The sequence below is a fragment of the Gymnodraco acuticeps genome, unplaced genomic scaffold, assembly GCF_902827175.1.
Source record: "Gymnodraco acuticeps unplaced genomic scaffold, fGymAcu1.1, whole genome shotgun sequence".
Lineage (NCBI taxonomy): Eukaryota > Metazoa > Chordata > Actinopteri > Perciformes > Bathydraconidae > Gymnodraco > Gymnodraco acuticeps.
Window position 1 is genome coordinate 239,100 of NW_022991645.1, and position 14,870 is coordinate 253,969.

The following is a 14,870-nucleotide window of genomic DNA, read 5'->3' on the forward strand; positions in this document are numbered from 1 at the left end:
TAGAGAGAGAGAGAGAGATAGAGCAGAGAGAGAGAGAGAGAGAGAGAGAGAGAGAGAGAGATAGACGAGAGAGAGATAGGATAGATAGAGAGAGAGACACAGACGGACAGAAAGACAGAGAGAGAGAGACAGACAGACAGAGAGACGGACAGAGAGAGAGAGAGAGAGAGAGAGAGAGACACAGACGGACAGACAGACAGACAGACAGAGAGAGAGAGAGAGAGACGGATGGACGGACGGACAGACAGACAGACAGACAGACAGACAGACAGACAGACAGACAGACAGACAGACAGAGACAGACGGACAGACGGACAGACGGAGAGAGACACACAGAGAGAGACAGACCGAGAGAGACAGACCGAGAGAGAGAGAGACAGACAGACAGACAGACAGACAGACAGACAGACAGACAGACAGACAGACACACACACACACAGAAAGACAGACACACACATGTTGATTCAAAGGAACATGTGTTGCTTTCTAGACCCTCCAGAAAAACGCGATTCTGCGATCGCAGAATTTACCGCATAATCAGCAAAATGGCGCAGATTTTTAAAAGGCCACATATTTATCAAAAGACCGCATAATCCCCGCATTTGTCCACACAAAGTTGAGGGGAAAAAAAGTGAACTCGTCTTGACGTGAAGTGATGATGATGATGACGCAACGTCATCAGCTCGCACATCACAGAAGGTAAACAACACCGTAGAGTGAACGTGTGGAGCTCACACGAGAGAGAAAACACCAAGATGAAAAAATCTAATCCATCTCATTTACCGACGAACATTTCTGCTAAAGACCGGGCAAAGCAGTACCCCGATGTCTTGCACGAAAGTGGGGGGAAACTATTCTGCACCCCGTGCAACTGTGTTGGAGCATAAGTATTATGCTCCAACACACAGTTGGATAACAATGTTATTAAGAGAACATCGACGGTGACGACCCACTTTGATTCATTCAAACATTCGAAAATGCTTTCTGCTGCTGCGGACAAGAAAGCCAAACAACTCACGTTCACCGAGGCATCAACCTCCAAAACCCGTTCGAGGGCTACAAGAAACGAGGTGAGAAGCCTACAAGATTGAAGCTGGTCAGATAACGAACATGAAATTAAAACTGTGTGTGTGTGTGTGTGTGTGTGTGTGTGTGTGTGTGTGTGTGTGTGTGTGTGTGTGTGTGTGTGTGTGTGTGTGTGTGTGTGTGTGTGTGTGTGTGTGTGTGTGTGTGTGTGTGTGTGTGTGTGTGTGTGTGTGTGTGTGTGTGTGTGTGTGTGTGTGTGAGAGAGAGAGTGTGATTAAAATAGCCCAATTGCTTTTACAATAAATAAACATTGAATGTGTTTAATTGTATAGTAAAGGGGTTGGTTGTGTGTGAGAGAGAATAAATAAATAAGACATCCCAATATTTATTTTTTCCGCATATTTAGCATATTTCCGCATATTTCACAACTTCCCGCAATTTCACCGCATAAAATCACATAAAACCCTGCATGTTTGATCGCATAATCAAGGATTTTAGCCCGCGTTTTTCTGGAGGGTCTAGCTTTCATCTGTAGGACAGAGATAGTGTAGCACAAAGACTGTAAGCAGGGGGGACTATTGGATTATTGGGGATTCTCCTGACCTTGAACCTAGCACCAAGGTGAACATTATAACATGTCCAATGCAACAACACTTTGGTATCGTCCTGACCTTGAAACTCCTTAACTTTCTGAGTATGTGGTGTTCCCAGGTGAAGGAAACAGGTTGGAGGTGTATTCAGATAAGCAGCACAAAGACCTTTATTTGATGTTTTAATGTATACATTCAAATGAGGGCTGTCAGGGTTAGGGTTAGGGGTCAACCCTAACCTTAACCCTGTGGAGGAACAATGCTCAGACATCAAAATACTCTCAGCAGATGTGCAAAAGTAACACAATAATGTTAAACATGTAAAAATAAATGCTCTGCTACTAATCGATGTCTTTAAATGGGCTTAATAAATAACTTTGTACGTGTATAAGAAACGTCTATAAATCAGTACACTTTAGTAACATTTACTGTGTGTAAAGCTCTTTTTCAGTTCATTCCATCTCTGCAGACACTCTGTGTTTTCTCTTTGGCTAAATGTGATCTATCCCATGTGTGAAAGGGTCTGACGAAGGGCTACTGGAGAACAGAACAGTCTGGAAACCTCATCAGTGAAAAGTGAAATGTCCATGTTCTTTTTACTCTCAAGACTTTTCTCCTAAGTTTTGTCTCCCTTGTCTTTTTTGCCATTACTATTTCAACAATATAATATGTGTAATGGTCAGCCTGTCCTCCTACAAAAATCGACCATATAGGCCAATTGTTCAAGCCCTTATTACGACCCAGAGACACGTTTTAAAGTGTATGTTGTTTCTTACACGACCACTAGAGGTGCTCTAGTGGTCGTGTAAGAAACAACATGCTCCCGGCCCGTTCATTGCAAACGCTCTGGAGGGACGTTTATTCACAAATAACCCTCTCTGGAAAATCCTAAATTGTGGAATAGTTTGGTCATTAAAATGCTTTTTGATTCGATTTCTGGCGAGAAGTGTATATTGTACTCTTATAATCCACGTCCAGTCGATGTATAGGATCTATAGTTTGATAGATGTTACGAAGATGATTTGAGGTCTCGCCAGGAGAACGTGTACTGTATATGGGGCAGCTTCCATGTAAAGTTAGCGTGGGTGAAAACAGTTTTTCCGGTCTCAAAGTTTTCATAATAAAATCGGATATATTCCCCTCACTGTCAAATGATTACACAGTGATATCTCCATTACTCATCCACTAAAACACATCAGTTTATTCTTGTTAAGTACACACTATTGATTGGTTTAAATTGTGTACAATGCTTTTGTGTTTTTAACCTTCGATTCAGAGAAACAAATAGTTTTTTAGGAGTTTAGACACTACAGTTTCCGAAGACACTACACTACCCAGAATCCCCAGCTATCGTTTGGGACTACAACATCCGCCTTGCTTTACAAACCCTGTGATTAGTCATCAAGCTCTGTGATTGGATGTTGGAGTGGCAGTGCGACAAGGTTACGCCGAGTGTCAAACGGCTCTTTGAAATGGAATGGTCCACGCCAGTCTATCCAAAACTGGAATTGGACGGGTCCAGCCCAGCCCCCCCCCCACCAGAACTACACATGCTGGCTATTGTGTGTTTCGCAACATGTTCTATGGCACGTCTCTACTGTGAATTGTAGTTTTATAAGACGTTTTCGTATTTCCCAGAATTAGAAGTTGCTTGTTTACTGCTTACTTGTTTAGGGGGATACGAAACACATTGGTGTTATCACATTTAAAACACATAATTAATAAATGGGTGAAAATTGCTTGTGTCCATAATGGGCAGCATTAATATATACCCACATGACAGCTAAGGTCAGAAGAGCTTTATTTAACAGTTGGTCTTATGTCTGTGACCCCTCCTGTTGTTCATTGATAAGCCTGAAACATGCACTTGTCAAGGTTCAGAGGCACATTTTGCAAATATGGCAGTAGCCATCGATCATCTTAAGATAAGATATACTTTATTGATCCCAAGTTGGGAAATGTTTTTGTTACAGCAGCATACTACTTTGTTCTACAATTCAGAGGTTAACCTGGTATTTTTACTCCACTACATTTATTTTAGTTACTTTTCAGATTCTGATTAATGATGTGAAATATAAACAACCCTTAAATCAGACTTTAGTTACACCTGAGTCAAATTCAGGGAAGGTGATTGTCAAATGCCAAAAGAAACTGCAATATATTGGACGTTAAGTACTTTGTCAGACTTCATATTTATCTGTGGATAACCCTAAAAAAAATTCTTATTCAAAAGAAGACCTTAACTTAAAGTATTCTTTAATGTTTAAATAAAGCCTTATTAGTTGGTCTGTTTTGCACATCCTCCTGTTAATATATTTGTACATCCAGCACTAAACTGTTTTATTGTAGAGATCACTTACAGTATCTTCTTGATATTTTCTATTCTATATGTTTCTATCATTGACCTTCTACTTTCCCCCTATGAAAGTATGTACTCTTAATATTTTTTTCATCAAATATAACATAATTTCAACAAAAAAATGCAATAACGTTTTTTAACGACTAGGTGTCCTTTTCTATCAGCTGTGCACCGTTATGGTGTAAATATAACCAATTGGATCAAATATAAATGTTATAATTAATGTTGATACTGCAAGGAGACGTATTTTGTGAAAATAAATGTAAGATGTTGTTTAATTGCTGATATATTTATGATCACGCCACATATTCAGTTTCGGCGGCACTTCTTCCAGTTTGTCTTTAAGTCTTTTCATCAGGGCTCTATAAATAGCGAACTACGGCAGATATGTAATATTTAATGCAGCCGAACCGTGTATTACAATGCCGTTATGTGATGACCTCCAAAGAGAAAAGCAAGCAAACTCGGAATAAAGTATTATTTTATTTTTTTAAATGTTTTTCGATTTCATATCGCATTTACACCATATCCCGACGTGCATTGCGGCGTGATTTTAGCCTATCAAAACCTCTGAAAAAAGAAAGGTGTCTCTCAGAATCGAAAGAGAAAAACCTATGGGAAAAACATTGTACACAATTTAAACCAATACATGTCGTATAATTAACAAGGATAAACTGATGTTTTTTAGTGGATGAGTACTGCAGATATCACTGTTAAATCATTTGATCATTGGTTTTATTATGAAAACGTAGAGACCGGAAATACTGTTTTCAACCCGTAACTTTACATGGAGGCTGCCGCATACCTCAAATCATCTTCGTAACATCTATCAAACTATAGATCCTACATATCGACTGGACGTGGATTCTAAAAGTACAATATACACTTCTCGCTAGAAATCGAATCAAAAAGCGTTTTAATGGCCAAACTATCCTACAATTTAGGATTTTACAGAGAGGGTTATTTGTGAATAAACGACCATCTGTAACGTTAGCATTCAACGGGAGCACTAGAGGGCGAAAACTTTAAAACGTAATTATAGGACGTATTAAGCGCTTGAACAAACGACACATTTGGTCGTAATAAGGGCCTGAACAATCGGCCCATTTGGTCGTATGAGTTGGAGGACTTGTTGGTACTGGTGTGTGAGTAATATATTAGAAGCTACCTGGATGTGATGAGAGGAAGGATGAGCATCTTCAACATCCTCATCAGCAGCTCTCCAGGGAAAGAGAAGTAGATCTTCGCCTGTCATGATAAAACACATCACCATCAAACATTTCTAAATCAAAGCATACTTTTTGTCAATGCTTGTTGAATAATAAATACAGTAAAGTGCTTCATAGAGTTATAGCCCTCCCGCCTGTAACACAGCTTCCAATAGATCAATCTGTGCTGCGCAGTAACACTCGATGCTCACAAACACATAACTGTTCTCATGGACACAGTTTCTGAATATAGCTTTTTATATTTCAGACTCAAAGGATTGTTCAACGTATATATATATACAGTGGGGCAAAAAAGTATTTAGTCAGCCACCAATTGTGCAAGTTCTCCCACTTAAAAAGATGAGAGAGGCCTGTAATTTTCATCCTAGGTACACTTCAACTATGAGAGACAGATTGGGGGGAAAGAATCCAGGAAATCACATTGTAGGATTTGTAATGAATTAATTGGTAAATTCCTCGGTAAAATAAGTATTTGGTCACCTACAAACAAACAAGATGTCTGGCTCTCACAGACCTGTAACTTCTTCTTTAAGAGCCTCCTCTGTCCTCCACTCATTAACTGTATTAATGGCACCTGTTTGAACTCGTTATCAGTATAAAAGACACCTGTCCACAACCTCAAACAGTCACACTCCAAACTCCACTATGGCCAAGACCAAAGAGCTGTCAAAGGACACCAGAAACAAAATTGTAGACCTGCACCAGGCTGGGAAGACTGAATCTGCAATAGGTAAGCAGCTTGGTGTGAAGAAATCAACTGTGGGAGCAATTATTAGAAAATGGAAGACATACAAGACCACTGATAATCTCCCTCGATCTGGGGCTCCACGCAAGATCTCACCCCGTGGGGTCAAAATGATCACAAGAACGGTGAGCAAAAATCCCAGAACCACACGGGGGGACCTAGTCAATGACCTGCAGAGAGCTGGGACCAAAGTAACAAAGGCTACCATCAGTAACACACTACGCCACCAGGGACTCAAATCCTGCAGTGCCAGACGTGTCCCCCTGCTTAAGCCAGTACATGTCCAGGCCCGTCTGAAGTTTGCTAGAGAGCATTTAGATGATCCAGAAGAGGATTGGGAGAATGTCATATGGTCAGATGAAACCAAAATAGAACTTTTTGGTAAAAACTCAACTAGACGTGTTTGGAGGAGAAAGAATGCTGAGTTGCATCCAAAGAACACCATACCTACTGTGAAACATGGGGGTGGAAACATCATGCTTTGGGGCTGTTTCTCTGCAAAGGGACCAGGACGACTGATCCGTGTAAAGGAAAGAATGAATGGGACCATGTATCGTGAGATTTTGAGTGACAACCTCCTTCCATCAGCAAGGGCATTGAAGATGAAACGTGGCTGGGTCTTTCAGCATGACAATGATCCCAAACACACCGCCCGGGCAACGAAGGAGTGGCTTCGTAAGAAGCATTTCAAGGTCCTGAAGTGGCCTAGCCAGTCTCCAGATCTCAACCCCATAGAAAATCTTTGGAGGGAGTTGAAAGTCTGTGTTGCCCAGCGACAGCCCCAAAACATCACTGCTCTAGAGGAGATCTGCATGGAGGAATGGGCCAAAATACCAGCAACAGTGTGTAAAAACCTTGTGAAGACTTACAGAAAACGTTTGACCTCTGTCATTGCCAACAAAGGGTATATAACTTATTGACCAAATACCTATTTTCCACCATAATTTGCAAATAAATTCTTTAAAAATCAGACAATGTGATTTTCTGGATTTTTTTTTTTTCCTTCTCATTCTGTCTCTCATAGTTGAGGTATACCTAGGATGAAAATTACAGGCCTCTCATCTTTTTAAGTGGGAGAACTTGCACAATTGGTGGCTGACTAAATACTTTTTTGCCCCACTGTATATAAACAAAGCACCAAAGCCATATTAAAAATATAAAATAAAAACATGAATAGCTATTGTTACGTGCCGTAGTGTTTGTGTGGGTGTGTGTGTGTCTTTCTCTCTCTCCTTCTGACTCCCCAGGTGCAGCCTGATTGTCCCCAGGTGCAGCCTCTCCCCAGGTGCAGGCTGATTGTCCCCAGGTGCTCCTAATTCCAAATCAGGGCCTCCATATAGGACCGGAGGAAGACTGCAGTGAGGCCTCCTTTTTCCTCCTCTGGCTGCATGTGTACAAAACTGTGTCTTGCCGATTGATAGATGTGCTCCTAGACATATTGATTATTTAGTATTCTGTGCAAGTTGGCTGGTGAGCCTGTGTTCCTGTCTTGTTCATTAAACGACCTGTTTGTTACTTCAGAGATCGGTTCTCTCTCTTTTTTGTCGTGCTTGGTCATCCTTGTGTTTTGTTACTCCCCTTGGTACCCCTAGACTTGGAGGGAACGTAACAAATGGGGGCTCGTCCGAGATTCTGAGACAAAGAGTGAGTATCTGTTTGTGGTTTAGCGTTGATATTGTGTTTGGAAGCATTGGCTGTTTACATTTAAAATAAAATAAAACATTGTGGTTTAAAAGCTTCCTCAGTTTAGATAGGGGAGTGTCTAGCTGGGCTGAATGAGTCCTTCTTTCAGGCACTCATTTTTTATTTTGCCTTTTTTATTTTCGGGATAATCCTGGGTGGGGATTTCTTCCCTGTTGGAGGCAGGCGTTTCAGGGTTTCGGCCGCTGATGATTGCCTTTTTAAAGTCGCCTCGAGCCCGGCACGCCCCAGAAGATAGTTAGGTAAGTTTGGTAGGCAGGATCTGGAGGAGTTTGTAAAAAATTAAAATTAAAAAATTAAAATATTTGTAAGTAGCCGTTGCTAAGGATGGTTTTTCGATCGACTTTAAAATACCATCTACAAGCTGATGCTGACAGCCCCGCTCCTGCCGTCCGCTTGCGGCAGACCACACTTCCACGCTCACCGGCAGCAGGTACCGACTGGCCATCGGGAGGACCGGGAGGGTGTGTGTATGTGTGGCTCGAGCGAGCGAGAGAGAGACCGTACGTGTATTGTTGTTGTTAGCATCTGGTGCTAGCTAGCTGCGCTAACGGATATAAGGAGCTGTTTAAATGAAAACAGAGGAGCGACATTTCGCCGACAACTGCGCCGAGCACTTGACTTTATGCAGGAAGCCAGACAGTGGGACATTGTACGAAAAGTCAGCACACTCAGCACGGATAGTGCGCGCAACATGATTGCAGCGTCCAGGCAGCTCCCGTTCGAGCATATGCCTTGAGTTGCACATAGCTCCAACGATCCATCACACACACACACACACACACACACACACACACACCATTTGTATTGTATTATTGTATGAGAGGTTCCAGGTTGAATTGAGGCGAATATTTGTAATGTTCAGAGGTTGTTGTGTTTAATATTCATGAAAATATTTGTCATTGTTCAAATGATAATAACATTTGCATAAAGCATATTTGTCCACTCATATGTTGATAAGAGTATTAAAAACTTGAAAAATATCCCTCTAAGGTACATTTAGAACAGATAAAATATGTGCGATTAATTTGCGATTAACTATGGACAATCATGCGATTAATCGCGATTAAATATTTTAAGCCGAGCTTGAATGACACAAGCACATGTTTATTTCCATGCAACTCTCTGATTGGTCTGGTGTCATGCCTCTGTTGCATTCACTGAACACAGGAAATTACAGTCCTACCGTCCTCTCTTGTGTCATGATGAAGTTCACGTTGAAGCAAAAAAGCCCAAAATATATAATTTTCACTCCGAGTGGGAGGATGATTATTTTTGTGTCTATTCCAATTCAAAGTCCATCTGTCTCATCTGCAATGCGAGCGTGGCTTTATCAAAGAAGGGTAATTTAGGAGCAGCATTTCCAAACAGTGCACAAACGCTACGAGACGGAATTCCCTCCTAATTCTGCCCTACGCTCCCAAAAGGGGAGGGGCCTGAAAGGACAGCTAAATGCACAGCAGTCCATTTTCACCAGGCCCAACAACAAGAGCAAGGCTACTACCATAGCATCTTATCGTGTCAGTCACGTTCTTGCGAAACACATGAAGTCTTTCAAAGACGGCGAAGTTGTGAAAGAAGCATTCCTGGAGGCTGCTGACGCGCTTTTTGGGGACAGTCAAAATAACAGAAGCATTTCAACAGGTTTTTGATATAATAAAAACTCAAGTTAGATACCGTTATTAATCTGCTGTAAGTTTGAGTTTGTTTGAACTTATTCATTATAAGTATTGTACAATTCAGGTTAAGAAACTAGTGTTGCTTGCATCCTATTTTAAAGGCATTTATTTTTATACTCTACTAAAATGCAACAAAAAAAGGGTTTGATTCTAATAATGTTGTCTTTTTTATTGCACTTTGGCAGCAGATTACTGAGTAGCTTCAGATCTGAGTTGTCTTATTAGTAAGCCTCATTTATACTTTTGTAGCAACACTATTTGTATATAATGGCAAAGAAAGGGTCTTTTCTTTTTTCCCTGTGTCATATGTGGCAGCACTGTTCAATGTTTCTTGAAAACATTACCCACTGTAGTATGTGACGTGTGAATACACTCCAACTCTGTATCAACAACACTGTTGTATAACTTCAGTTAAATACTTGTATGTGTGTAGATTAGAAAGAGGTAAGATAAAGGATCTGCAGTATTTTATGAAGTATTCATCGTACAAAGGTCAGTTTTATACAAGTAGAAGTGTGTATTTACCTGGTAGGAGGCTGTCAGTAATGGCTACCTCTCTATTTGGACTGGTAGATCTCGGCAGACTGGCAACTTTAAAAGTAGCTCTCGGTTCAAAAAAGGTTGGGCACCCCTGCTCTAAGTGATCATGTGACCTCCATGTTTGTGTCTCTACGTTCAGCCGCTGAAAGACAGTTCCCAGTGAAACTGAACTATTTATAACTTTCACTTATAATACATGGTATGCTATTTACAAGCCTAGAGTCTTTTGCATATGAGTTGTACCTATTATCTGTATTTATAAAACTGTCCAAACAGCAATATTGTCTATGCTATTCTTTCTATAGAACTTGAATGTATTTATTTAAGAAGTGTAAATGTGCCAGATTTAACCATAGAGGCTAATTTTCATCTGCAGGTTGATGACTTTAAAAGAACATACAAGAGCACATAAGCAAAAACACAAAATGAAAACACATAAGCACTTTATACTGTCTTTATTTATACCTGTTTTATAGTGTATTACTTTTCTATACTGCTGATTATAATGTGTATACCTATGCTTGTGTAAATACTTCAGTTTGTTAATATCTGTCGATAGTATATATATATATGTATATGATAATAGACATCATTGCAATTTACTGCTTCTTCTGTACTTTTGATGCTTACTGCTTATTGTTGTCTTGTACTTGTACTCTGCGCAATGACAATAAAGTTTAATCTTATTATATTAATATAGAAAGTCTGTTAAATGTATCATTACTTGATTTTTTTTGTACTGGTTTTAGAGCCGCAACTACATGTCGTCTTATCACACAACTTGTTTTTCTATTGCAATTATTATTCATTTATTTTGATCAAAAGCCAAATGGTATGTACAAGGTGATGTCGTAATGCTCTCTAACAACATGTGGGATATCAGAGAAGCAGTGGGTGAATTTAAAGAGGACTTTATATTTAAACCCAGTGTGTGAATCCTTGAGCTCTGAAAAACATGCTGAATGCATTTTAGAACATTTACAAAGCCCCCTTTTTCATATTTAGATCCCTGCTTAGGCTTGAGCTTGACTGGACAATTTACGTTATGTTCTTCTAAGCTAACCTGAATTAAACCATTTAAGCTAACATGTGCAGTAAGCCATCTTTAAATAAACTGTTTAAATTGCTAACCAATTATTTTTATTTAGCCAGTAAACTAATTGTCATCCATCAGGGAAACCTGACCAAAAGCATCGAAGCATTAGCTCATAGTGTAGCAACAGGACCGGGGAAGTTAATCACACATTAGCAGTTTCAGCTGCTTCATTTAAAGCTTAAAGTGTGCAGCTGCTAAGCATACTTTTTAGCTCGGTCTTAAAAAAGGTAGCTATTAACAAACTGCAGACTTACTGAAACTTGCTTCTATAATAAAACTAGCTAATTTGAGTTAATAAAAACTATTTAACAACCTCAACCAAAGCAAACAAAAATGTAAGGGTTCAGGTTTTGAGAAGGAGTCACTATCAAACCTTCATGTTGTGTGATAAAACTTAAAATAAAATAATTGAACAACCATATAAAGTTAAAAATAAATATTCAATTGGACATTAAAAATGGAGTATTAATAAGGGAGGTGCAGACACGGCTCCCGCCCAGCCTGTGGTCCTACCTGTGTGGACAGCTGGGTTCCCCTCAGCAGGAAGCCCATGGTGCAGCCGCAGACCACGGCCACCACCGACAGTGTCAGCAGCCCGTTCCTCACCAGGAAATCCTTCACGGCATTTAGGAGGTTCAGCGGTTTCTTGAGGCCAGTCTTCACCCGGTCCCCCATCGTCCTTCCCGCGTCTCCCGTAACATACGTGCTGTGGTCGGAGCGCGTCTCCTCCTCCGCATTGGGTAAAAGAAGCTCCTCCATGCTGTCCAAGGTTTCCGTCGGTTCCGTGTTTGTGGACGCCTGGCAGCGTGTCAAACCTGTGAGAGCCAAAGACGAGCTGACCTCTTCCACGGAGGATTAGATGATCCTGATCAAAGCCTTGGGGCTGCGGGCAGACTTACAGCCGCTAAGAGGCTTAAGAGGGGAACAGCTCACAGCCTCTGTTGTGGAATCTGGTCCTGCTGCGGGCCGTCCTGCATGGACCCGGTCCGGATTCTGTGATTTTTTCAACAGTTGGGTTCAAGAAGTCAGAGGATTTCACATGATCCGGAAGGTTTAGACGGAGTTGTTTGCCTCAGGGAGGTTTATCTGTATGAGCTCAAATAAGTGTCAGTAAGAATACGTTAATAAACTAAAAGATTACCGTTTTATTAAAAAAAGAAATATCGCCAAAACTTGCATTTATGTCTCCCAACTATTTCATAGGTTCTGGCATTTTAATGTATACCAAATCAATAAAGTAAGTGTAGGCCTACAGATAAAGCATTTTCTGTATCACTTAAAGCAGGGTTGCCAACTTTGGGTACCTGGCTGGAGTGAGATTTTGATATCATGGGTTTAATTACACATGTGAGCACGAAATGACTGCTGTCGTGTCAGCAGCGGGACCTTAGCATATATATAGGATATATATATACAATATATACAAATACACAATATTGGACACAGACTATAAAGGGCACAAAGTTTCATTCACTAATGAAAGTCAAACACATGTTTGTTTCACTGTTTTATTGTGTGCCTGATAAGCAATTAATTGACTTATCGTACGATAAATAAAAAATAACTCGATACATTTCCATTTACATGAGGATGTGACTAGCAGTTTGAAAGGATGTACTTGCATTATTATTATATATTATCATTATGTCAGTGGTCTAAAATGGTCATACAATGGTGCCGACAATATTATCGTTTATCGCAATAATCTCCGGGAAAATGTATCCAACAAAATTAATTATCGTGAGAGGCCTATACATGAAACACACACACAAACAAATCTACAGACTTACTCCAAACTGCCAAACATATTAATTAACACACTCTATTTTGGCCTAGTAGAACAATAAGCAGCAGACTTTTACTTTTTTATCATTTCTACTGGATCTTAGATCTGCGCTTGCGCAATACGGGTCGGCAGTTGCGAGAGAGTATTTTTGTTGGGTAATCTATGGTAGGGCTAACCCTTGACAGTGAAACGCCACGCGTGAGGTTTAGATTATTTCCCTGTCTCAATCCAAATTGAACTGTATGAAATAAAAAGGCACATTTGTTTTGTAGTAAATAAAAAGGGCGACCTGGAGCCAATCCTGCAATTTACCCACAGGTGAAAGAGTTGACATGCTGAAAACCCAACCCCTGCAGGGGGGTCTGGGGAGATTCTCCCCCAGGAGATTTTTTGAAATACTAACATAAAATACACATTCTGGTACTCTCTTGAGAAGACAAATAAATACATCTATTAATACACGACATGTTTAAAAAAATGAATGCCATTTTAGTTTTTTGTTACTTTGTTCTGAAAGCTGAACCTGCTGCTCCTCACAGAGAGAAGAGGGAGAGGCTGTGAATTACTTTACATTGTGGATAAGGGTGGATAGTCCCCATTGTTCTGTGTGTCAAAATGAAAGACAGACCACACACCTATCACTCATCAAACCGTGGGGTCTTATTTCATTACGTGTTGATTTCTATCAACACGTAATGTTGTATCGACGTATAGAGATGTACTACAGCAAAAGTATTCTCCGTCGGGACTTCCTGCAACAACACCACGCCGTTATCTTGATTCTGATTGGCCAGAAGACATTATCAAAGATGTTCTTTAGAGAAGACGATCACTACGTGACAAAAGTTTTCAAAACCGTTTCTAGTCTTCGGTATTCTTGTTTTTTGGCGTGAGAATAGTTTGGACAGCGTGAGAGCGTGAGATTGAGAGTGAAAGCGTGTGTCACACGCCAGATGCGTGAGAGTTGGCAACCCTGACTTAAAGTGGACCTATCATGCTATATTGGAAAAATATATTGTAGGGCCATACCTATACAAAACATGTCTGTGAAGTTTTTTGCTTAAAATACCAAACAGTTCACCCATTGTAGCCATGCCTCAAACTGTTCATACCCCTCTTTTGCAGCCCTGTTAGAGAAACGCGGTTTTTGGGTCCTTAGCTTGAAAAAAAAAGAAAAGAGGAGGCGGAGATAATGCCTGATCAGAATTCTACCGGAGATAAAGTTAAATTCTGCTGTGATAAAACGCCATCCTGTTCTAAACCACATCAAAGATTATTTCTGAAACAGTATGGAGCTCAAATGCTTTTTCTCTTGTGGGTTTATCACAAGGTGAGTTCCTTTTTTTATTTCCTGCTTTTTAAACACATGTGGGCCCAATCCCAAACCACTCCCTCGACCCTACCCCTCTGTGACGGAGTGAACTCCGTCTGTAGCCACACTCGCAGCTCAATGAGGCTCCCTCCTGTCAGATGGAGGGAGTAAATACAGCAGCAAGCTTTGGGACGGCCTCCCCTCTCTCCGGCAGAAACAGGAAATGCCGTAACTGTGGCCGTTTCTCAATCTCGAGGATACTGGCTTCCAAGTCAATATTTCAAGGATACTACGTCATTGAGTGCCGCCAAAGGACTGTTCCAATCTCCAGCATACTTGGAATTCCACCAAGGCCGCGTCCTTGGTTTGGGGGAAGTTTTGAGGCTGCACATCGGTAGACTTCGCGTCCTTAAAATCCCCACAATGCTTTGCGCACGGATCAATTTCAAAAACCCTTGTGGAGAATGGCTGAACCAACGCAGCACACATTTAAATGTAAGTATGTAGTGGTAAATATGTGACTTTGTTACATTTGTTTGTTATCACCAAAAGTGTGTTCCGTGAAAGTAAAGCAAGTTCATAATTAGATAGACATCGTGAGGTATTTATTTTCGGTACGGTTTATGTTGAAACTGTTAGAGACTAGAGAGAGTGGCACACTTGTTAGTCTGTTCCATTCTTCTTCGTTTTCCGAAGCCGTGGCTTGGAAGTATACTGGCTTCGTTTCTGAAGGAAGTGACTTGGAAGTACGCGACTACCAAGCAAGCATCCTCGCGATTGAGAAACGGCCTGTATGTAACAACGGTT

At 40.6% G+C, this 14,870-nt stretch overlaps 1 protein-coding gene across 1 annotated transcript in view; it reads right to left on the reverse strand.

Moving 5' to 3' along the window:
- Positions 1 to 11,739, reverse strand: part of LOC117534335 (excitatory amino acid transporter 5-like) — a 29,616-nt gene extending 17,877 nt beyond the window's left edge. Inside the window, 2 exon segments of the mRNA XM_034198529.1 lie at positions 5,144 to 5,223; positions 11,479 to 11,739. Coding sequence (XP_034054420.1) covers positions 5,144 to 5,223; positions 11,479 to 11,724 — 326 coding nt within the window. The 5' untranslated portion in view covers positions 11,725 to 11,739.
- Positions 11,740 to 14,870: the final 3,131 nt, after the last annotated feature.